The sequence below is a fragment of the Lepidochelys kempii genome, chromosome 1, assembly GCF_965140265.1.
Source record: "Lepidochelys kempii isolate rLepKem1 chromosome 1, rLepKem1.hap2, whole genome shotgun sequence".
Lineage (NCBI taxonomy): Eukaryota > Metazoa > Chordata > Testudines > Cheloniidae > Lepidochelys > Lepidochelys kempii.
In genome coordinates this window covers 12,971,127-12,995,197 of record NC_133256.1, presented here as the reverse complement: position 1 = coordinate 12,995,197, position 24,071 = coordinate 12,971,127, and the positions used below count along the sequence as shown (strand labels likewise).

General features: G+C 48.3%; 1 protein-coding gene across 13 annotated transcripts in view; it reads left to right on the top strand.

The window, feature by feature from the left end:
* MAP6 (microtubule associated protein 6) overlaps positions 1 to 14,200 on the top strand; it is a 77,712-nt gene extending 63,512 nt beyond the window's left edge. For 4 of the 13 annotated variants that reach the window (XM_073334938.1, XM_073334990.1, XM_073334917.1 and 1 more), the window contains one exon: positions 9,851 to 10,367. In XM_073334938.1, the coding sequence (XP_073191039.1) occupies positions 9,851 to 9,953 (103 nt within the window). In that variant the 3' untranslated portion in view covers positions 9,954 to 10,367. Of the gene's footprint in view, positions 1 to 1,996; positions 2,121 to 4,789; positions 4,971 to 5,168; positions 5,372 to 9,850; positions 10,368 to 13,985 lie in introns of those variants that run through there. The other 9 variants (XR_012157679.1, XR_012157675.1, XR_012157676.1 and 6 more) reach the window with 5 other exon arrangements.
* The last annotated feature ends 9,871 nt before the right edge of the window (positions 14,201 to 24,071 follow it).

Sequence of the window (24,071 nt, the reverse complement as noted above, 5' to 3'; positions counted from 1 at the left end):
GTGGAAAAAAAATATATATATACATACATATACCTCCAATATTTAGGAGGAAACCAGGGAAATCCTCCAGGAAGTAAAACTGTGGAACTGTTTGCGAATGTAATGCATTTTTGACATGCATGCTTCATGGAGAACCTCACTGAACTGTCTATAATGGTCATCACTATTCCGAGTGCTCAGAAATTGAATGGATGTTGCGCAACTGCAAACCTCAGTTCTGTCTGCGAGTGCAGAGTAGCTCAGCAAAGGGTTTCATTGAACTCATGAAAGATAACGCATGTTCCTTGCATCAAAATGGATGTTTGTTAACTTTTCGGAGAGAGCTGAGCCTCAAAGACTCTGTGACGCTTGACCTGTTGACGGATGCCTCCCTTCACCGTTACACTTCTCTGGCCGTGCCTACGCTGACAAGCTGACAGGGCCACCGCTGTACCCATGCAGCCGTGCTGCTGTCACAACGCTTGTGTAGCTGCAGGATGCCAATAGGAAAGAGCTCTCCTGTCGCCACAATAAAACCAGCTCAACGAGTGGCAGTAGTCATGTCGGTGGGAGAATGTCTTGCCACTTATGCCAGCAAAACTTGTGTCGCTCCAGGAGGTGTTTTTTTCACGCCCCTGAGCGACAAGACTTTGCTGATGTACGTGCTAATGTAGACATGGCCTCCATAACATACCTCCTTATCTCAGGTAGAGGATAGCAACAGTTAAGATGATGAAGCGTTAGAGCAGTTAAAGCGTGAAAGTAGTTTACAATAGCCAGAAACACTGGCTCCCTCACACAGGAGAGAGACTGTATCCATTCATTGCAGAGGATCGTTCATTTTTGCCCATTAGCATCCATATTAATGCGTCACTAAGTGCCAAGTCCACTGGAAGTTAATGGGACTAAAATGGGGCCCTAAGAGATTTAGCAGTAAGTCCCTTGGATAGGCCCAATTTTGTCCCTATATGTGCACACTATTGAGGGCCCCAGGCATGCATTGAAGTGCATAGTTTGGCCCGGGGATTAGTATTAGGAGATATAATAAAATCAGGTCTTAAGGTCAAACTCTTCGTTGAGTTGCACTCCATGCTAGCCCACTGATGTCAGCTGGGTTACGTGCGGCATGTCTCAGCACAGAATTTGGTCCTAGGGGCCTCATCTTGCCTTAGTTTGTGATGGAACTCCTACCAATGTCAGCTGTGTGCCTGGATTCAGGACAGTGTATAGCCCTCCACCTGCTTTCTCATTGCTCCGACATAATATCCACAGAGTGAATTTAACATTGATCAGAAAGGAGATGAAATCTTTGCTCATTCAAGTCCACTTTGGATGCTAAGCTTGTGGCTTTAATTTGGCAAGAATTTATTCTCTGATTTTGGGTTTCCAACTGCCACAAAGGCAGTTATACTTCATTACCAACTTATCATATGTTTTGCTTTCCTGGTTAAAAAGTGCTTGCTTTATCCTTGTGAGAATTGCTATGGTTTTGACCACCTGCTTTCTTATTTTCACTATGTCTTCTTATTGTGCTGTCACTCCCTTTTGCAAGATGGTGCTAAATGCCAACAGGCTTCTTTTTCTGACTGCTTTGCAAATCCATCATCCGCTTCCTCATCTGCAATGTTTCTGGTGTAAATACATGACTCCCATGTACTCTTGCCTTTTCGAGGCAGTTAGGAAGTGTCTAATTACTATTTTGTGGCCTGGCTTTGGTTGCATATCACAAATTGTCTCTGTAATGTGTTGAGCACACCACCTCTTGGTGCTACTTCATTCTTGCTGTTAGTATGAGAATGATGAAACAAAAAGATTAATGTATAGCCAATTGATTGTGACGTGCTTGTGATCTTTGCTTGCTCAAAGGGTTTTTTTCCCCCAATGATAAATAAATGCTGAAGACGAATACCACCTTCTTGATCTTGTTTTCTCGCTAAGAAGCACAACTGAGTAAGTGAAGGAAGCACCTTTTCCAATGTTTTACATTGGGAGAGCCATGCTGAGTTTCATATTGCAGAGATAACAGTGAGAGGCTGCAATCTGGCTCTCTTCAGATGGCTGCTAAAATCACATAAGCATGAACTGAGGGCTAAACATTGGCAGAGATGAAGATGGACAGTGAAGTCATGTGAACGAAGCAGGTAGTTTGGATTTTATTTCTAATCGGTGCCGTGTTGAACAGAGGTCTCCTGCTCCGTGCCCCTGCGTGCAGGAGGTTACTGGGCAAGATTCTCTGCGCCTTGCTGCTGTTCGGATCACAGTCAGCCAGGCCACAGAAACATGGCCCATGCGGAGGAGGAGAGGAGCTCCTGCCAAGAGCATGATGGCTGAGTTATTAGCACTCATACCTGGCATTCCGATAAAGCCACTTAAAGCCCATTGAAGTCAATTGGGAGTCTTTCCATTGCCCTCAATGGATTTTGGATCAGGCCTTGAGTGCAGAAACTTACGCTCAGGGTTCTCTGACATGATCATATAAAATGAAAGCTACCCAGCGGTGAACTAACAATGGCACATTCTCAACCACAAGCCGGGAAACTCAGAATCCTACTCTCAACACCAGCGCTTGCATCCTATCTTGCCAACAGTCATATCCAGGTGTTAGGAAGAGTTGGTGCCCATTCACAAGCTGGTCCATATGCATAGATGACCAGCAGCAGGGGGCTTACACAGGCAGTCTATATGAAGCCAAACAATTTTTTGACCAGGGTCCATAAAATCCGTGCTGGGAAAATAGTGCATTTGTTTTGCTTGACTTTTTTTTCAGTGGTAATTAGGTGACAAAGGGTTAAAAATACATGTTGGAACATGTACTATATTGGCTACATGAGGGAGGAAGAATGGTCTTATTTTGAGCAGTGGATTGGAATCCAGGACTCCTGAGTTCTGTTTCTGTGTGCCACTGATTGGGACAAGTCACAGATTAATTTATTTGTGCCTCAGTTTACCCATCTAAAGCTAATAATACCCAACCACCAAGATGTTCTTCAGGGGCTTAATTAACTGAGTATGAAGCACTTTGAGCACCTTGGATGAAAGTTTCTGTGTAAATGCAAAGTATTGGTGTAGATAGTAATGTAAATGTGATTCCTAGCTGGGAAAAAAGATGAAGGGTAGAGGGGGAAGGGGTGATATTTTGGCTTCAAGTTATGAACAGCCAGAGAACTTAATTCAGCTTTTTTCATCCAGATCTGCAAGCTTCTGCTTTGAATATTACCTCTATTCTCATTTAATGAATGCTACGTTAACACACTGGGCCAGATCCTCAACTGGAGAAAATCTTCTGTCCTTGGGCCAGATTTGTGGCTGTTGTCTGTTGGCATAGCACTATTGACTTCAGTGGCACTATGCCCATTCAGTCCAGCTGAGAAACTGGCCCATGTAAAAAAAAAATGACATTATACCGTATGTCCTACCAGATTTCACACCCATGCCTAGTCTACAAACAATCTGCTAAATATATATCCATTTCCATCAAGTGCTGAAAACAACACCCTGTTCTAGCCTCAGCAACTTCTCAGAGACACACACGTACCAACCTGTGGTCAAGCATAGAATCATAGAATCATAGAATATCAGGGTTGGAAGGGACCCCAGAAGGTCATCTAGTCCAACCCCCTGCTCAAAGCAGGACCAATTCCCAGTTAAATCATCCCAGCCAGGGCTTTGTCAATGACAACCATACAGCCGTAAAACATTTCAGCTGCTCTAAGGGTGTCTCAGCCACAGCTCTAATTTCCAGAGGTGTGTTTGCACTCAGCTAGATCGGGTAGATAGGGAAAATGTGTGTCATTAAGAGTACGCAATTTGGATGTGTGTGTTTGTAATTGTGGGAGCTCATCAGAATTGTTTTCATACATCCAGTATTTATGCACCCGGATCTGACCTACCATGGAATCACTGAGCACCTCTGCTTAGCATTCCAACAAGAACCTGCAGGAAACCCCCATGCGCAGTGCTGGAAAACGTGATTTAGAATTAGCTGTGAATTTCAAGCGCTACATATATGTGAATAATACATTTTGAAGAGACTGTGTGGCCTAATGAATGAAAGATAGGCTTAGACACCAGGAACTCTTGGGGGGCTAATCACAGGTCTGCCTCTGACTCACTGTGTAGCATGGAGCAAGTCACTTACTGACACAATTCATCTGTCTCAGAGGGGTGTTGTGGGACTATCAGTACAAAGCTTTGAGGACAAGCATTATTTAAAAAGGGATGTTATGCTTTGTAGATCACTTAAAATGTGGAGAGACACACCAGAATGAGCACAGTGTTGGATATGAATTTAGGGGAGAAAAGATTTAAAAGAATTGAAATGTATAAATTAAAACAACCAACGGTCAACTTTACTTCACTACACCCTCAGAAACCGAATGTTTGAGGTTGGCTTGAGCTACCAGTAGCTGGCCAGTCAAAAAATGGTTAAATCTGACAAAATACACTAGATTTCCCTTCACAATTGGCTATTTTTAGGTTGCCTGGCTGGCTAAGACGTGGCTTTGGATTGAGATATTCCAAGTTGTGTGTCTAAATCTCCAGATAATCTTCGAAAATCTCAAATTTTTAAACTAATCAGTCCCAATTCCTGACTGTTAAAGTCCAAGTAAGTCAAGAATATATCTCACTGGTTGATGCGCTACCCGCAGAGATGAGTCCTGTCTTTTGTGTGTCAATATTGTAGGCATTAGGATATACTGGGCCATCTGCCACTGCCAAAGAGAACAGGAATGTCAAGGCAGAAGTCTCTGTCATTGCTGGTGTTTCCCAATGTCTAGAAATAATTGTGTTCTTCTTTCAACAACTGCAGCATCAGAAACTAAAGAACTATACTGGAACAAGAAATGTTTCTCTAAGTGTGGACTTGAATATATGCTAGCATTGAGTGCTAAGAATATTATCCCCAGTGCTGTAGCAAAATACCCTGGTGCTTCCATCTTCCAAACCAGATCTTGGCCAGATCTTGGCCACCTATCTGCAGTAGCTACTTGGTAAGTCTGATTTAACTGTGGGTTTAAGGGCCCAATCATACAGATCCTTACTCATGTGAGTAAATCTATTGAAATTACTAGGATTACTCACACGAGTAAAGTTTGCAGGCAGGGGTAATAAACCCCTGATATTTGATGACTGGTGGCTCATGGTGAAGTGTGGAGATTCCGTGTAAACAACATGGATTTCTGTTTCAGGCTGCCTTTTGAAAAGCTACCTACCCAATGAATGTCAGAATGGAGGACATGTGAGGCTCATGACAAATCTGTGCATGGATTGAAAGGATCTTTGGGTGTCTCGAATGCCAGCTTGCTCTACGGAGAGGCTGCTGCATAAAGCGAGCTACAGGATGGAGATGTCCGTGCTCTCAGAAGACAGTGGCTAAGAAGGCAAAGTAAATGTAAGCAACAGCTGGAAGGAATGTTTGCCAGCAAAGAGAAAATTCATTTCCAATAAACATTTGTTGAGATTTGAAACTACTTTGTTGTCATCATGATACCCCATGATCTCCCACCCTCATCGGCTTTTAAAGCAAATTGTCTGCTGTAGTAGTGGCCTTTCTTCACATCTTCCTTGGCCAGCAAGACACTGTTGCATGGGATGCGTGGGTTGCCTTGCTCCATTCTGTTAGGGTAGGCCCCTTGCCCATACACTGAAACTCAGTAAGGGTTCCTTACTGAGCTGACAGGGCCATGTACGTCCTGGGAGCTGACGTCACCCCAAAAGGCCAGGCTTTGCCCTGGGCTTTTCCATCTCAGCAGCAGGTGTTGCGGGAAGGGCAGGGAGAGGCGGCTGCAGATCAGGACAGGGCTGTGCATGTGCTGTTTCGAAGCTGCTTTCAGTGCTGCCGTCTGCTGCGCGGCGAGAAGCTGCTCACGCGGCACCTGAATCCCCAGTCCTGCTAGCTGCCTGTCTGTGGAAGCCTCCTCTCACTGGGACAAGCCTAGGTACCCCGGGACCCTCTTGGGGCAGACTGTGGCTCAGCCACCCTTCAGAGAGGAGAAAGGTCACCACCACCTCCTCTACCTTTGCCATTGCACGCTGCTTCCCCTTTTGCTCTCTGTGCGCCTCTCTCATTCCCCTCCGCGTTCTTCACTCTCCGTCGTTTTGGCAGGGTGTGGTCGTGCAGCCCCTCCCACACCCTTAAACCTCTCCTGCTTCCCGTCCACTAAGCGCCTTCTCCTTCCAAGCCCTCCTGAAAACCTGCCTCTGACAGGAATCCCTCCACCGTCCCCACGCCCTCCCCGAGCGCCTGTCTCGTGCCTTGTCTGCTCTCTTGTGCAGCGTCAGCTCGTCGGGGCTTCCCTGAGCTTAGACGTCCGTCGCTATGTAACTGGTGAGAATAAACAATGATACCTCACCCCTCCAGGGCCCCACTTCCCTCTCTGTCGGGTGTGCAGCTTCGGCACCCCCGTCTGCCAGAGCGCGGTCTGTCTGGCCTGGTTACCTGGCCTATCGTAGCAGCCTTTTGGGATTGCTGAGCTTGTGGTTCTGCTCCCTCCCACACCCCTGGCTGATGGCAGCGGGGGACCCCACTCGGCCCTGTGCCTTCTGCACACCTCAGCGCTGTCACGTGACCTTCTGCCTTTGCGGCCCTGGTGCTGCTGGCAGAACGTGGGGGGGCGGGGGCTCCGCGCGGAGGAATTCGTTGGGGCTCCTGGATTTTCATGGGACGGGGCAGCCATGTGAGCTGTGGAGGCTGGGAAAGAGCTCGCATAGCCCAGAGAAAGCTGCAGAAGCCACAACAGCAGCAGATGCCCACGCATCAGCCTTTCCTAGCAGAACAGAGAAAGCAGCGGGAGCCACATCAAAAGCTGCATCCGTGGACATCAAAGCAGCCGTCTTTTCCAGAGGAAGCTGCAGCGGCTGGATCAGCAGCAGGAGACGTTTCAAGGGTGGATTTCAACAGGGCTGCTTGTAGCCTGAGTCTGGATGACAGCCTGATGGTTCTGGTTTGCACTGCTCATCTTTGGCCTGCCCTTGTGAGGGGCAGAGCAGGGACTGCATTGAGACCGACAGAGTCACAGCTCGATCCTTGCTTCTCAGTTCCTACAGCATCCCACCACAAAATATTCTATAAGGAGGGTAGGGGTAGCAATGGGTATATGCACTCACTGAACTGCTACCCATCACCACACTCTGCTCCTAATGACCTCCAGCGGGAGACCTGCCATTGTGTACAATGGGATCACTGGGTGCAGTTAGCCACAGAGAAAGAGCAGCATGTTAGTAAAAGACTGGATGAGGAACAATGGGAGCCAGCCAGTCACCACTGAAAAGGCTTCCTTCAGGAAATGTACTAGTGTGTGACATCATAACACAGTGCCAGCTACAGGCATGCGAGCAAGCCAGAGACAATGTATGGCATGAGGCGCATGAGGGAGCTGGAAGGCTCGAAGGGGAGAGAAGGCAGAGATGTGTGGCGAGAGCCAGGCCACTATGAAGGACAGAGCTGTTCCCCTTAGTTCTGATCATAGCGCTCCTACAGGGCCAGTTTCTTGATGCCCTTCCTCTCACTGAGTACTAAATGACTCTGCATTGAAATCAATGGGATTGCTAGCAGGATAATGGACTATCCACTGTGAGTCAGGGTATCAGGATCTAACACCTCCCAACCCTCATGCTTTACCTGTCTGGTGCTGCGCTCAGTCCACCAGTGCAACGCAAAGGCGTGAGGCTCTGTATTTACAAAGCACTTGAAATATTACCTAGTTAATGCTCACACTTCTCAGAAGACGCAAGGGAAGCATAGTATTACTCTCCGCATTCTACATATGAGCCACAGAGAGGCTAAGGCCTAGATCCTCAAACCTATTTGAGTGCCTAGCTCCCACTGAAATTAACAGGAGGTAGGCGTCTAAATACCTTGGGGATCTAGGCCTAAGTGATGCGCTTGAGGCTTCACAGCAAGACATTTGGAGACCTGGGATTGCAATTTAACTTAATTAGAATTTAGCTCAACCAGAAGTTATGGGCTTGGGGCAGAGTTTACTGGGTGAAGTTCTTTGGTCTGTGACAGGCAGAAGCTCAGACACGATGGCCGTAATGGTCCCTTCTAGCTGAATCTAGGAACTTACGAGTGCCCATCTTCATGCTCAGTCCACTAGACCACACTGCCTCTATCCGTCAGTGTCTTAGAAAAGAGAACACACATGCGGGGAAGTGACTAACACGGCAGATGCCACAAAATTGGATCCTTCATTGAGAAGGAGGAAGGTGACCAAGGGCTAGATTCACAAAGGGACGTGGGCACCTAACTGCCTCTTAAGGCACCTGAGGCCAACATTTAGGTGTCACTGACATTTACAAACCACCGCTCAGCTGACGCTGTAGGCCCTAGGTGCTTAAAGTTCTGCCGGTGGGCAAGCACAAAGCCGCCTAGGTCCTGCTGTCACCAAACTACTGGGAGCCCTTGTTCGCACCTGAGCCCTGGAAAAATGATCAAACTAGGCATTCCCCCACTTATCTTGTCTGTGGGCCATGACCTGGTCGGGGTGCTCAGAACATACCTCACCTGCACACACAGCCAGGAGCAGGCATGTAGGGGGATGGCTGGAGTATGTCTGTCCGGGTGAGGGCACTCATCTGGGGCGTGGGATATCCAGGTCTGAATCCCTGATTTAGTTCAGGGACTTAAACCCGAGTCTTCTGCCTCCCCAGTGAGTGACTAACACAGGGCGGTGGCTACAATGGGCTGGCTTGTATGCGTGCTGCCTCCCACCTCCTCTTTGACATTTCCTACTGCCTGTCATTTGTGGCTCCCTACTCAGCATCCTGCCTTCTGTGAGTCCCTTTCTTCAGTGCCTCACTGTGCCCAGGGGGAGCCTGGGTGCATAACGTGGGGCTGAGGGTTCCACTGGACAGCAGGATACCTAGGCATTATGTGGCTAAGTCATTGTTATGAATCTAGCCCCGGGTTCATGATGACATGAGCAGAGCAGGCATCTAGGCAAATGAATGACATGCAATTCAGGGGCAGATCTTCAGCTGGTGTAAGTGGAGTGGAGCTATGCCCACTGCCACCAGCTGAGGATCAGGCCCTTAGGATAAACCAATGTACAGAAATGAAGAAGCTAGGAACAAAAACTCCAGTGCCCAAATGGAACAAGAACATGCATGGTCCCTGGTTCTTCTTCTGGCAAGTGCTGGGTACCAGCACTTCTCCTTATTATGAATTCTTAGCAGCTCAGTCCTTGTTTACCAAAGATGAACCTTAGTTACAAATCATAGTAGTTTGCATCTAGCTCTTTTTCATCCAAAGCTCTCGAAGTACTTCACAAAGGTGGCGAAATCTCATATCCCTAATACACTGAGGCACCAAATGGTTAAGTGACTTTCCCTAAGTGAGTCAGCATCAGAGCTAGGATGAGAAGCTAGGTCCTTTGCCTCCTAGGTTCATGCCCAACGCATAGCACTGGATCTGGCCCACTGTTTTTAATGGAGCTATGCCCATTCTAAACACATTTACACCAGTGCAAACCAGGATGAGGCGTGCCACTGAGCTCACTGGTGTGACACCAGCGTAGTGGTGATGTAAGGGAGAAGAATCAGGAGGAGGTGGGCTCCCATCTCTGGGTTCCATAACTTGGAAGGAGGGGAGCCCAATGCCTATGGACAATGGAGTCAGTGGGCCCTTTAGGCCCACAGCACCTCTCCATCAAGCCCAGTCAGTTTAGGGCGCTGCACTGAGTGCCTTGGGGCATGTCTACACTGCAACTGGGAGCCAGCCTCCCCGCCTGGGGCCACAGCCTCCTGTTAGCACACGAGGGGTTCTGTGCATGACATACAGTATCTCAGTCTGTTGTTTAAAGCTGTTAAATGCTGGCCGGTTGTTAAGACACCTGATAATTCACTACTAAACCCCTGCATTTCTTGCCAGATCTCTTTCCCAAGCTGCCTGCAACCAGAGTTATGAGCTGCTGCCTAGCATCCATCCCGTCCTTAGGGCACCGATCTGTCACCTTGTCATAGCACATCATTAATTTCTGCTGCAAGCTTGGCGAGACCCCAGTTTTGTTGGATGATACGTTGTCACAGACGGTCCGTGAGAGTGCAAAGAACTTCAGATAAGTGCCTCGCCTGGCTGAGACAACAGGAATTTTTAACACACAGTCTATAAATTGAGACAGTTTTATTTCAGGATCTGGCTTTTCTTTCAAACCACCCCTTGTTCTGAGGGTAGATAGTTCACCTTCCTGACTCACTTTTCTTTCAAACCACCCCTTGTTCTGAGGGTAGATAGTTCACCTTCCTGACTCACTTTGTCCAGGTCCACTGAACATGATCCAGTTGGTTGTTTTGCGTGTGCTGGACAACGTAGGGGTTGTGGGGGATGTTTTCTTTCTTGTGTCCTTCCTTGAGTAGGGATTTCGCAAGGAATTAATGCAGCCTCCCCCTCCCCCTCCCCCATTTTATTGCCTGTTGTGAATCAGCTTTATTTGAAATGACTATCACACCATTATTCTTATTTCAGTGTCTCATGAAGGATGCCAAAGAAGGGGGAGGTGGGGGCCTGGTGGACCTTTTCTCATCTAGGAGGCTGGTGCATAGCCTGCTGGGACATGCTCATCTCATGGCCATTCAGTGGCTTACATGAAAGAAGCTGGTGGTCTCAGCTCAGCTCCTAGGGGAGAACTGTTCATAGCACGAGTGCTGCATGGAGACTGAAAGGCCCTCTCAGCCCTAGTGTGGTTTGCTAGGGTGTCTGCTGACACATTCCCAGAATACTGAGCATTCTGGTACTGCTGGGAATGGCGGAGGCCTGCCCCGGCTGACCTGCCTTCACATCCACGGTGTGTACGAGGTCACGCCACACAGAGAGTACACCATTTTGAAGACTGCGCTCCTCCACCCCCGGCCAACATGGCCTCTTCAAAATGGCATCCCCATCTGATACTGGACAAAACCAGGTCTGGTTTTGTCTCAGTACCAGACAAGGGACAAACCACCCAAAAAGAGGACTGTCCAGATTAAATACAGATGAATAGCCTGCCCATGTGTTGCTGGATGATATTTGCACAGGGTGATGCAGGGGAACTTGCATTGCTGTTCCTGTTCTATGCCAAGAGGACTTTGGCCTCCAAGGTTATGTCTACACTGCATCTTGGAGAAAGCCTTAGAGCCTGGGTTCACAGACTCATGCGAGCACCTTCAAATTCGCTGTGTAGACATTGCTTTGATGGTGCACCTTGGGCTGGAGCTCAGGCTCTGAACCCCACCCTTGGCTTCAGAGCCCCAGCATAAGCCACTGTGTCTACACAGCTATTTTTAGCACATTAACAGGAGTCTGTGGACCCAGGCTGGGAGGCTGACTCCTAGATGCAGTGTAAATATGCCCCAAGGCACTCAGTGCAGCGCCCTAACCTGACTGGTCCAGGTGGGGCGCTGCCGTAGGCCTGACACTCCCACTGACTCCACTGTCCTTAAGTGTTGGGCTCACCTCCTTCTTGGGGTCCCCCCCTTCCAAGTTATGGCCAGCTCTCAGCTCTCTCACCGCGCACCCCTGGCCTCTGCAGAAAGCCAGTTGTGTTACCAGCTTACTCCCTGCTCCATGACTGCTCCGTGGGGTGGGGAAGTGCCCACAGGCCCCCTGCCAATATGTTCCGGCAGAAAAATCCACCCTGCTGCAAGTGTGGAGGTCAGGTAAACCCTGGACACATGAGCGAGATTGTCCCTAGCTGAGCAGCTCCCAGTCCAGGCTCTAGCCTGAACTGGCATATAGCCTCTTGCAGGGAAAGTTGTGCTCACAGGCTGCAAACCAGGATTGCACTGGATTCAATCAGATGGGCAGACACTACTGTACCTACACGCACATGGGCAGGGCGCTGGCCACAAAATCCACCCTGCCTTTTAATCCCCAACTATCATCGGTCTGTACATATGGCCAGGGCCTGCGTATGAGTCTCATTGAAAAGGGCAACGCAGTTCCCAGATATTTCAAATGGCCGCGGGGCAGCCATTTAAAATCTGGCCTGGATTCCGCCCGCATCTCCGTTCTGCCTCTGTGACCTCAGAGAGCCCTTCCCACCCATCTCTCCCTTCCCATACTCCTCCCCAGCCCCAGAAATCCCCCTTCCATTTCCTTCCTGACCAACATGGATCCCATCCATTGCCCTTCCTGACCCCATAGATCCTCTCCTTCCAGCTCTCACCTGTTGCACGCCAAACCCGCAGACCTCCTTCTTTCCCCTCCAGGGGCCAATCTGCCTCCTGCCCTGATCTCCCTCAGCTTGTTCCCCCACCATCCTCCCTGATTCCAGGATCCTCTCCCCTCCTGCTTCCACTTGCTACCTGCGCTGACCTCAGGCATGTAGCACCTCCTACTATGGTCCCCATGGACTGTCCTCCTTAGCACAAGGACCCAGCGCCTCAGCTGGTTACATCAGCATCGACTCCTATGGAACCCGCTGGCCCTGTGGAGCGCTAATCAATACCGATGCCCAACATCTGAGCCCCCCCCCCTCAAAAAACCCAACAGAATCTGTCATCATGGGCGGTGGGTATAATAGGCCAGGGGAGGCTAAGCGTCCTCTGACCCGCTGCCAGATGCTTGGCCCATAGTGGCCCTGCCTGCGCTCTGCCTCTTCCCCTCCCTGCTCCACCCTGCCCTGAGGCCCCCACCGCCCACTGCTGCTTTGTGAGTCTGTCTCTCCTCTCCTTCACTCCACCCACCCCCTCTCCAGAGGTTGCTGCTGCTCGCCACATCCCTCCTCTCCTCCACCCCATCCCCTGTGGGGACTGGGGGGTGAGGAGGTACACAGCTAGCGGGGAGTGTCTTGTGGGATAGAGGGTGAGGAGGGAAGAAGACAAGAGGTGGATGGTGGGGGTCTTGTGGGGCTGGAAGAGTGAGGAGGGACGTGGTGGGCAGGGAGGTCTTGCAGGGGTAGGGGGGTGAGGAGGGAGCACGATGACTGGTGGATGGTGGGGGTCTCACGGGGGTGAGGAGGGAAGTGGCAGGTGGGGGGGGGTCATGCAGGGGTGGGGAGGTGAGAAGGTATGCAGCGAGTGGTGGGCGGGGGGGGGCCTTGAGAGGAGTGGGGAGGTGAGGAGGGAAGCGGTGAGCAGCAGTGGGGGGGGGCTGAGTGGGGATGGGGAAGGGCCTGGGGCAGAGTGGGGGACAGAGAGCGAGCCCCCAGGGGAAGCTTCACCCACCACCCATGTCTGTCAGTTCCCTTGGATTGCTGAATTTACATATGAAAGGTGTTGGCAGAGTGGAATCCTGGTAGGGTGAGCAGAAGTCCCGATATTATTGGGACCGTTCCAATATTAGGGCCTTTGTCTTACATATGCAACTATACCCCCATTTCCCCACCCCCAAAAGAAAGTGTCCCGATTTTTCACATTGCTATCTGCTTACCCTAAACCCTGGCCTGTATTATTCAGGCAGCTGCTGTTTGGTAAAGCCAATCATTTTAATGACCCGGCAGGATCTGAGCACTTCAGGAGTCCCTAAGACGCTCAGGGCAGACAAGTCACCCCTTAATTTATAGCACACAGCTCCCTTATGTCACAGGGCAGTCACGGCTCGCTTTGAGGGAAAGACACTGCTTCTTTGTTGTAGAATTTTACAGTGAGACACCCTTTGACTGCCTATGCAGGTTATAATCAATTGGCAAACATTTTTCATCCCCGATTTGTGGCTTCCCATTGGGACTGATCCTGTTTGTGCCCAAACCCAGAGCAAGTCTGCTGAAGTCAATGAAGTGGCACAGGTGTAGTAAAACCAGTGCATGGGCCTGACCCAAAGCCCAGTGAAGTATATGGAAAGACACCCATTGACTTCAGTGGGCTTTAGATCAGTCCCTAAATGAGAGCAGAATCAGTCCCATCGTCGATATGGTGATCGTAGGAACTATTTATTGGGTTTATAATAAATGAATGCACTCCATGCAGTGATTCACTGTGAGGCCAATACCAACTGGCGAGGGCGGGCGGGCGGGGGGGGCATGTTCTGTGGTCTTTGATCACCGGTTCAGTCTAGCAGCTGTGGAATGACTCTCTTTTTCTGCTTGCAGGACCCTCGATAAAGCCACCGGTGCTACAGACCAGGAACCAAGTACCTTAGCCCAGGACCCACCTACATGAAGTGAAGCACTTCATTCTGAGCGGCGGCTGGGACAAACACAGCGCCTGCATGAAACATGTATCGTCCTATGGCGTCCAATAAAAACGGTGAACTGCTTGGAATGGGATCTTCTGTTGCCCGTCAGGCACTGAAACGTTACTTCTATCTGCGTCATTTATTTCACTTGATCATGATAGAATTGATATGTGGTTGAGCAGGGGAAGCCAATGGGTCTGAGGCTCCCCTCCCTTACACTGGTGAAATGCCACTGATTTCAGCTGAGGTACTGTGGCTGATATTGGCTGATGGGAGACAGACTCATGCAGGTATCACATTGGCTTTTAGGGCTTATCCTAGGAGCCTAATGGCCAGTGTCAGCCGTTCTTTTCGTAATCCTCAAAGGATCAATGCCATATAATTTCTTAACTGATGTTTAAAAACCCGCATTTGGATGCCATTTGATTAAGAAGGCTGTATACAATATTCAACAGGAAGATAGAATCCCTTGACTTTATTTTGCAGTCAAGAGCATCTTATGCTTTTCAAGGCCAACACAAGTCCTAAACACTAGAGCAGGGGAACTTTTTTGGTGGAAAAGTAAAAACCCCAAATTTTCACTTGAGAAATGCTGCCACGGTGCCTCAGGGGAGTTGTATTGCAGGTGTTTCATGCCCCCATTCTCCTCTATTGGCCAGGCAGCCTGGTGGGACTACATCTTCCACAATGCACCACGGTGTCCCCGCTTGCTGAGATACTGCAGTACATCATGGGAGTCAAATAGCTTTGGGGGATCATGGGAGATGCATCCAGTTGGAAACCCCAACCCATAGCGATGAATGAGGGCATGAGGCATATGAACTACTACTCTTATGATACATTGCAGTGGACTTTTCTATTTAAAAAATAGGGTTTTGGCTGAAGTTTTCTGCTTTTAGGGGTCTTTTTTTTTTCTTTGCTGAAACATCACAACTTTTTGCAAAGATCAGATACTTTTCCTGAAAACCTTTGTTCAGTCAAAAACCTAATTTTCATTGTTTTAACGCAAAAATTTTGAGTGCTCTACTGTACTCCATTTAAGCCTTCAGGTCAGACTTAAGTGGTGTATATGCCTTAGGCTGACCCTGTGCATGGGGTGAATTTCACCTTTAGTGAGTCATCACTATAAGCACAAAGGACCAGATCCTCAGAAGCATTTAGGCATTTAATGAGCTTTGAGGATCTGGGCCAGGGTGGCCTGCTTTTCTTTTCTGATTCAATTAGCTGAGGAAGCTATTTTTTAGCAAGGTAGGAAGAGAGCTGGGCAGTCATTCCTGGAGCCCAAAAACAATGTACCCCCTACCTTGGGCTGGGAACAAAACCAGAAGGAACCTGATTCAAAAGTGGCCCAAGATGAAGCATTGAAGAACGTCCCAAATATTTCGATGTGGATTTGGAAGGTTGTGGGCCTGATGCTCTGCCCTCTCACACCAATGTAAATCTGGAGTGACTCCAATGTAGTTAATAGTTTCACACCAGTATAAAACCAGTGTATGTGATAAGGGATTCAGACCTTTTGACCTTTAAAGAGGAAACCCTTAGTTATTGCTATTGTTTATTATTTATGTTGCAGTAATATCTAGGAGCCCTGTTCATGCACCAAGACCCCATGGTGCTCTGCGCTATACAGACACAGAACAGCAAGATGGTCTTTGCTCTACAGAGCTTGCTAAATATAAACCTTAAGCTTTTGGTATCTGCGTTATGGTGACTCTCGTCACTGGAAATGGAATGGATGTTAGTAAATTCCAACACAAGGGGATAAAACACAACACAGTATTTGTAGTGACAGGGTTTGTCAGGTAACAGCCAAGAAGAAATTAGACTAAATCCAGTCATCAAACCATTACAAAGTATCTCAGAGAAGCTGCTTATGGTAATTAAGGACATAGTCAGTACAAAAGGAGGTGGATTAGAAGCCTGTGAACAGCTGGAATGAGCATGTGCATAGCTTGCTAGCTGAAGGGTGCTCATTACCCATGATTAAGAAATTATCTTTTTGTGTGTAATTACCATAATCATGCAATTACTAGAGATGGGCACACAGCAAAGCTCCAGTTGCAGACACCCTTGGAGCTTCAAGGAAGTCTCACTCGAGATCAAAGGTGGGCAAACTACGGCCTGCGGGCCACATCCGACCTGCAGGACCATCCTGCCCAGCCCCTAGCTCCCGGCGGGGGAGGCTAGTCCAGCCCCTCCCCTGCTGTTCCCTCTCCCCTGCAGCCATGCCGCCACACGGGCAGCATACTGGGCGGTGAGGTTGCGCGCTCATGCAGGGCAGCGCGGGGGCCAGACATGCTGCTCTGAGCAGCATGGTAACGGGGCTGGGGCTGGGGGGTGGATAAGGGGCAAGGGGTTCTCAGGGGCAGTCGGGGACAGGGAGCAGGGGGCAGTTGGATGGGGTGGAGGTTCTGGGGGGATGCAGGGACCAGGGAGGGTTAGATAGGGGGTATAGTCCCCCGGGGTAGTTAGGGGCAGGGGTCCCGGGAGGGGGCGGTCAGAGGACTAGGAGCAGGGGGTCGGAGGTTCTGAGGAGGGCAATCAGGGGGTGGAAAGTGGGACGGGGCAGGTAGGGGGCCAGGCTGTTTGGGGAGGTACAGCCTTCCCTATCTGGCCCTCCATGCAGTTTCGCACCCCGATGTGGCCCTTGGGCCAAAAAGTTTGCCCACCCTGCTCTAGATCATTGCAGCTGTCTCTGGGCTAAGCCAAAACCCTGGATCTGAACCACACCGAGTTCTGGCACCATTCAGGTCTCACTCCCCATTTGTCACCTCAGGCCAGTCACGAGTCATTAAATACAAAGAAGGTGAAATGGGATCATGCAAGGAAAAGGAGCTGAGGATGCTTTTTGCTGTATTTAAAAACCACAACCCACGTATGGTGCCTGTGTCACTGAGAGCCAAGGCTGATTAGATGAGATACAGCCAGCTGATCATAGACTATCAGGGTTGGAAGGGACCTCAGGAGGTCATCTAGTCCAACCTCCTGCTCAAAGCAGGACCAATCCCCAATTTTTGCCCTGGATCCCTAAATGGCCCCCTCAAGGATTGAACTCACAACACTAGGGTTAGCAGGCCAATGCTCAAACCACTGAGCTATTCCTCCCCAGCAAATGAACCAGAATCATCCTCTCAGCAGCAATAACAATTCAATGGGACTTTATTTTGCACAGTGTCGTTCACGCACAAAATACTTTCTGCGTGTTACAACACACCAGCAGTATTTATTTACACAAAACAGCAGTGTTGAAGGTATTTGAAGGCTGGGAAAAAATACAAAAAAACCCCATACACAGCCAAGCCCAGAACAGGAAGAGACAAATGGGAGATTAAAAAATGAAAAAGCTGGAGGAAAGAGAGAAAAGAAATCTTTCCAGATAAGAGCTGAAATTAGATGAAGAGCTACAGAGGCACATGGGCTGCAGAGGTCAAGATTCTTGGGCTCATGCTGGCTGGGTAATGGGAATGGACCAGAGAGGAGAGCTGGCATAGATCAGTAAAGAGGAGCAATAGGCTGGCGCAAAGCTATGGCCAGACTGAAAACAAGGAAGGCCATTTCTGAACTTGGATTACCTCTGGTCTTATGGCAGGCCCAGGGCTACCGCAGTTCTAAGGCTTTTCAGTGAGTGGCACATACAGGGCATTGCCGAGAAGTGTAAATTCACTGCACCCCCAAAGGCACTAACTTCATTAAGAGGGATTAGTGTTGTAAAAAGCCTAATCTTCTGGGTTATTTCCATGTAATGTGTTAATGACTGAAAGAGCTTGGGGACTGGGGAGACAGTACAGACAAAGCCTTCAACCATCTACAAATCTTCCTCTTAGTCAGAGTCAAGGGGGATACACTTATGAATCCAGGGAGAAAGGCATCCCTGATGCAACTCCACTGAAATCAGTTGAATTTGCCCCGTTGTATTAATTTTGATGGAATAAATGGGCCCAAAGAGTCAAAGGTGTTAACACAACCCAGAAACTGCCATTAAGCAGTTTTTAACGGGTTTGGGGTTTGGTATACAGAGACCTCAGCCTGCGTAGTACCATGGCAAACACATCATTTAAAACCATTTAAACCTTTTATTAAAGATACAGAAAAGAAAGGAAAAAAGCTAAAACCTATGAAATATAAAGTATTAAGTAAGGCCTTCATTTTAACAACATCCCTTGTTCCCCTGCAGAGAGAGTTTCAAACAAACAAACAACCTCCCCACCCCCTGTTTTTACCTGTTTTAATACCTGAGGTGGCATTAAAGATGGTAATAACTGGTCTTTTCACGGGAAAGAGAAGTTAGTTGAGATGGGCTGTTGTTGCAGTCTAATCCCATTTCCTAGAAGACAAAACATGCCAAACACACACAAAAGGGTAAAGAAAAGAACAACAAATATAGAAAATGCAACTTCTGTCTCTGCTGTTAAGTTTTACTTGCAAACTGACTACTGGAAAAACACAGGCACAGCACACAGTTTTTATCAGTCACCCTGAGATCTGGCAAACTTGTACCAGCAGCAGGCTGTTTAGGGCATTGCGCAGAGGTTTATACCAATGTTACATGATATACAGTCTTCAGATTCTTAAACAGAGGCAAGAGGAGAATAGGAAAGAGAAGAAAAAAGGTGGGGAAGGAAAAGGAGAGCTAGCATACGTGTGTGTGTGTGTGTGTGTGTGTGATGACATTCATCTGGGTCCTGCTCTTGGCCCAATCAGGTCAGGACATACCTCAAAATCAGGCTAATGAAGGCCCAAGGATGTCATGGTGGATCCCAGGGTCCCAGAAGATGGTGAGAATGGCAGCAAGCTCATGCCTGCCCCTTAGAATCATAGAATCATAGAATCTCAGGGTTGGAAGGGACCCCAGAAGGTCATCTAGTCCAACCCCCTGCTCAAAGCAGGACCAATTCCCAGTTAAATCATCCCAGCCAGGGCTTTGTCAAGCCTGACCTTAAAAACCTCTAAGGAAGGAGATTCTACCACCTCCCTAGGTAACGCATTCCAGTGTTTCACCACCCTCTTAGTGAAAAAGTTTTTCCTAATATCCAATCTAAACCTCCCCCACTGCAACTTGAGACCATTACTCCTCGTTCTGTCATCTGCTACCATTGAGAACAGTCTAGAGCCATCCTCTTTGGAACCCCCTTTCAGGTAGTTGAAAGCAGCTATCAAATCCCCCCTCATTCTTCTCTTCTGCAGGCTAAACAATCCCAGCTCCCTCAGCCTCTCCTCATAAGTCATGTGTTCCAGTCCCCTAATCATTTTTGTTGCCCTTCGCTGGACTCTCTCCAATTTATCCACATCCTTCTTGAAGTGTGGGGCCCAAAACTGGACACAGTACTCCAGATGAGGCCTCACCAATGTCGAATAGAGGGGAACGATCACATCCCTCGATCTGCTCGCTATGCCCCTACTTATACATCCCAAAATGCCATTGGCCTTCTTGGCAACAAGGGCACACTGCTGACTCATATCCAACTTCTCGTCCACTGTCACCCCTAGGTCCTTTTCTGCAGAACTGCTGCCTAGCCATTCGGTCCCTAGTCTGTAGCTGTGCATTGGGTTCTTCCGTCCTAAGTGCAGGACCCTGCACTTATCCTTATTGAACCTCATCAGATTCCTTTTGGCCCAATCTTCCAATTGGTCTAGGTCCTTCTGTATCCTATCCCTCCCCTCCAGCGTATCTACCACTCCTCCCAGTTTAGTATCATCCGCAAATTTGCTGAGAGTGCAATCCACACCATCCTCCAGATCATTTATGAAGATATTGAATAAAACCGGCCCCAGGACCGACCCCTGGGGCACTCCACTTGATACCGGCTGCCAACTAGACATGGAGCCATTGATCACTACCCGTTGAGCCCGACAATTTAGCCAGCTTTCTACCCACCTTATGGTGCATTCATCCAGCCCATACTTCCTTAACTTGCTGACAAGAATACTATGGGAGACCGTGTCAAAAGCTTTGCTAAAGTCAAGAAACAATACATCCACTGCTTTCCCTTCATCCACAGAACCAGTAATCTCATCATAAAAGGCGATTAGATTAGTCAGGCATGACCTTCCCTTGGTGAATCCATGCTGGCTGTTCCTGATCACTTTCCTCTCATGCAAGTGCTTCAGGATTGATTCTTTGAGGACCTGCTCCATGATTTTTCCAGGGACTGAGGTGAGGCTGACTGGCCTGTAGTTCCCAGGATCTTCCTTCTTCCCTTTTTTAAAGATTGGCACTACATTAGCCTTTTTCCAGTCATCCGGGACTTCCCCGGTTCGCCACGAGTTTTCAAAGATAATGGCCAGTGGCTCTGCAATCACAGCCGCCAATTCCTTCAGCACTCTCGGATGCAACTCGTCCGGCCCCATGGACTTGTGCACGTCCAGCTTTTCTAAATAGTCCCTAACCGCCTCTATCTCCACAGAGGGCTGGCCATCTCTTCCGCATTTTGTGATGCCCAGCGCAGCAGTCTGGGAGCTGACCTTGTTAGTGAAAACAGAGGCAAAAAAAGCATTGAGTACATTAGCTTTTTCCACATCCTCTGTCACTAGGTTGCCTCCCTCATTCAGTAAGGGGCCCACACATTCCTTGGCTTTCTTCTTGTTGCCAACATACCTGAAGAAACCCTTCTTGTTACTCTTGACATCTCTGGCTAGCTGCAGCTCCAGGTGCGATTTGGCCCTCCTGATAACATTCCTACATGCCCGAGCAATATTTTTATACTCTTCCCTGGTCATATGTCCAACCTTCCACTTCTTGTAAGCTTCTTTTTTATGTTTAAGATCCGCTAGGATTTCACCATTAAGCCAAGTTGGTCGCCTGCCATATTTACTATTCTTTCGACTCATCGGGATGGTTTGTCCCTGTAACCTCAACAGGGATTCCTTGAAATACAGCCAGCTCTCCTGGACTCCTTTCCCCTTCAAGTTAGTCCCCCAGGGGATCCTGGCCATCCGTTCCCTGAGGGAGTCGAAGTCTGCTTTCCTGAAGTCCAGGGTCCGTATCCTGCTGCTTACCTTTGTTCCCTGCGTCAGGATCCTGAACTCAACCAACTCATGGTCACTGCCTCCCAGATTCCCATCCACTTTTGCTTCCCCCACTAATTCTACCCGGTTTGTGAGCAGCAGGTCAAGAAAAGCACCCCCCTAGTTGGCTCCTCTAGCACTTGCGCCAGGAAATTGTCCCCTACGCTTTCCAAAAACTTCCTGGATTGTCTATGCACCGCTGTATTGCTCTCCCAGCAGATATCAGGAAAATTAAAGTCACCCATGAGAATCAGGGCATGCGATCTAGTAGCTTCCGTGAGCTGCCGGAAGAAAGCCTCATCCACCTCATCCCCCTGGTCCGGTGGTCTATAGCAGACTCCCACCACTACATCACTCTTGTTGCACACACTTCTAAACTTAATCCAGAGACACTCAGGTTTTTCTGCAGTTTCGTACCGGAGCTCTGAGCAGTCATACTGCTCCCTTACATACAGTGCTACTCCCCCACCTTTTCTGCCCTGCCTGTCCTTCCTGAACAGTTTATAACCATCCATGACAGTACTCCAGTCATATGAGTTATCCCACCAAGTCTCTGTTATTCCGATCACGTCATAGTTCCTTGACATCACCAGGACCTCCAGTTCTCCCTGCTTGTTTCCAAGGCTTTGTGCATTTGTATATAAGCACTTGAGATAACCTGTTGATCGCCCCTCATTGCCAGTATGAGGCAGGAGCCCTCCCCTCACAGACATTCCTGCCTGTGCTTCCTCCCGGTATCCCGCTTTCCCACTTACCTCAGGGCTTTGGTCTCCTTCCCCCGGTGAACCTAGTTTAAAGCCCTCCTCACTAGGTTAGCCAGCCTGCTGGCAAAGATGCTCTTCCCTCTCTTCGTAAGATGGAGCCCGTCTCTACCCAGCACTCCTCCTTCATGGAACACCATCCCATGGTCAAAGAAACCAAAGCCTTCTCTCCGACACCATCTGCGTAGCCATTCGTTGACTTCCACGATTCGACGCTCCCTACCTAGGCCTTTTCCTTCCACGGGGAGGATGGACGAGAACACCACTTGCGCCTCCAACTCCTTTATTCTTCTTCCTAGAGCCACATAGTCCGCAGTGATCCGCTCAAGGTCATTCTTGGCAGTATCATTGGTGCCCACGTGGAGAAGCAGGAAGGGGTAGCGATCCGAGGGCTTGATGAGTCTCGGCAGTCTCTTTCAGTCAGTAATTGTTGCATTAGCTTCCCTCAAGATCTTTTTTTTTAAGGACCCAAAAAGGCAGTGACAGCTGGAATAGCCCATCTCCTTGCGTTTTGCCTACCAATTAAGCCTAATTTATGAGACAGCAATTTTGCTTCATTGATTACTAATCCCACACATCTCTTGTTTACCAGGCATGACCTTAACACAGACCTTGAGTTATATCAGTAGGACTTTTTGATTGGATTAATTCAGTATGCCTGTCTCCCTTTTGCACCTTTTCCCATTACCATTTATTGGTATAGTTTATTGTGACGCTTTATAAACTCTCATCCACTTTCCCACAGTTAGGCTTTACATAAGAACAGCCATACTGGGACAGACAAATGGTCCATCTAGCCCAGTATCCTGTCATCCGACAGTGGCCAATGCCAGATGTTTCAAAGGGAACGAACAGGGCAATCTTCAAGTGATCAAGCCCCTGTGGTCCAGTACCAGCATCTGGGAGTCAGAGGCTTACAGACACCCAGAGCATACAGTTGACCATTCATAGCTAATAGCCATTCATGGACCTATTCGCGATGAACGTACCTAATTCTTTTTTGACCCCAGTTATAATTTTGGCCTTCACGCTATCCTCTGGCAATGAGTTCCACAAGCTGACTGTGCGTTCTGTGAAGAAGTACTTCCTTATGTTTGTTTTAACCTGATGCCTGTTAATTTCATTGAGTGACTGCTGGTTCTTGTGTTATGTGTCGGGGATCGGTCCTGCTTTGAGCAGGGGGTTGGACTAGATGACCTCCTGAGGTCCCTTCCAACCCTGATATTCTATGATTCTAATACTTCCTTATTCACTTTCTCCACACCAGTCATGATTTTATAGACTTCTATCATATCCCTTCTTGGTTGTCTCTTTTATAAGCTGAACAGTCCCAGTGTTTTTAATCTCTCCTCACACGGAAACACCATATCCACTGGATCACCCTTAATCATTTTTGTTGCCTTTTGCTGTACCTTTTCCAATTCTAATATATGTTTTTTGAGATGGGGCAACCAGAACTGCACTCAGTATTTAAGGTGTGGGTTGTACCATGGATGTATATAGTGGCATTATGTTGTTTACTGTCATTATTTATCCCTTTCCTAATGGTTCCTAACATTCTGTTAACTGCTTTGACTGTCGTATACATGGTTTCGGATGGTTTCAGAGAGCTATTCAGGATAACTCCAAGAGCTGTTTCTTGAGTGGTAACAGCTAATTTAAAAGACCACTCATCCACTTTTGTGAGATCCCTTTGTTCTCCTTCGCAGTCTTCTTCAGACTTAACGACCTTCAGTAATTTTGTATCATCTGCAAACTTTGCCACCTCTCTGTTTAACCCTTTTTCCAGATCATTTATGAATATGTTGAACAGCCCTGGTCCCAGTACAGATCCTTCGGGGACCCTGCTGTTTACCACCCTGTACTGTGAAAATTGACCAGTTTTTCCTACCTTTTGTTTCCTATCTTTTATCCAGTTGCTGATCCATGAGAGGACTTTCTCTCTCTTGTCCCATTGCATCTTACTTTGCTTAAGAGCCTTTGGTGATGGGCCTTGTCAAAGGCTTTCTGAAAAATCTAAGCACACTATATCCACTGGATCGCACTTGTCTACATGTTTGTTGCTACCCTCAAAGAATTCTAGTAGATTAGTGAGGCATGATTTCCCTTTACAAAAACCATGTTGACTCTCCCCCAACATAGTGTATTCATCGAAGGGTGTCTGATAATTCTGTTCTTTACTATGGTTTCAACCAATTTGCCTGGCACTGAAGTTAGGCTTACTAGCCTGTACC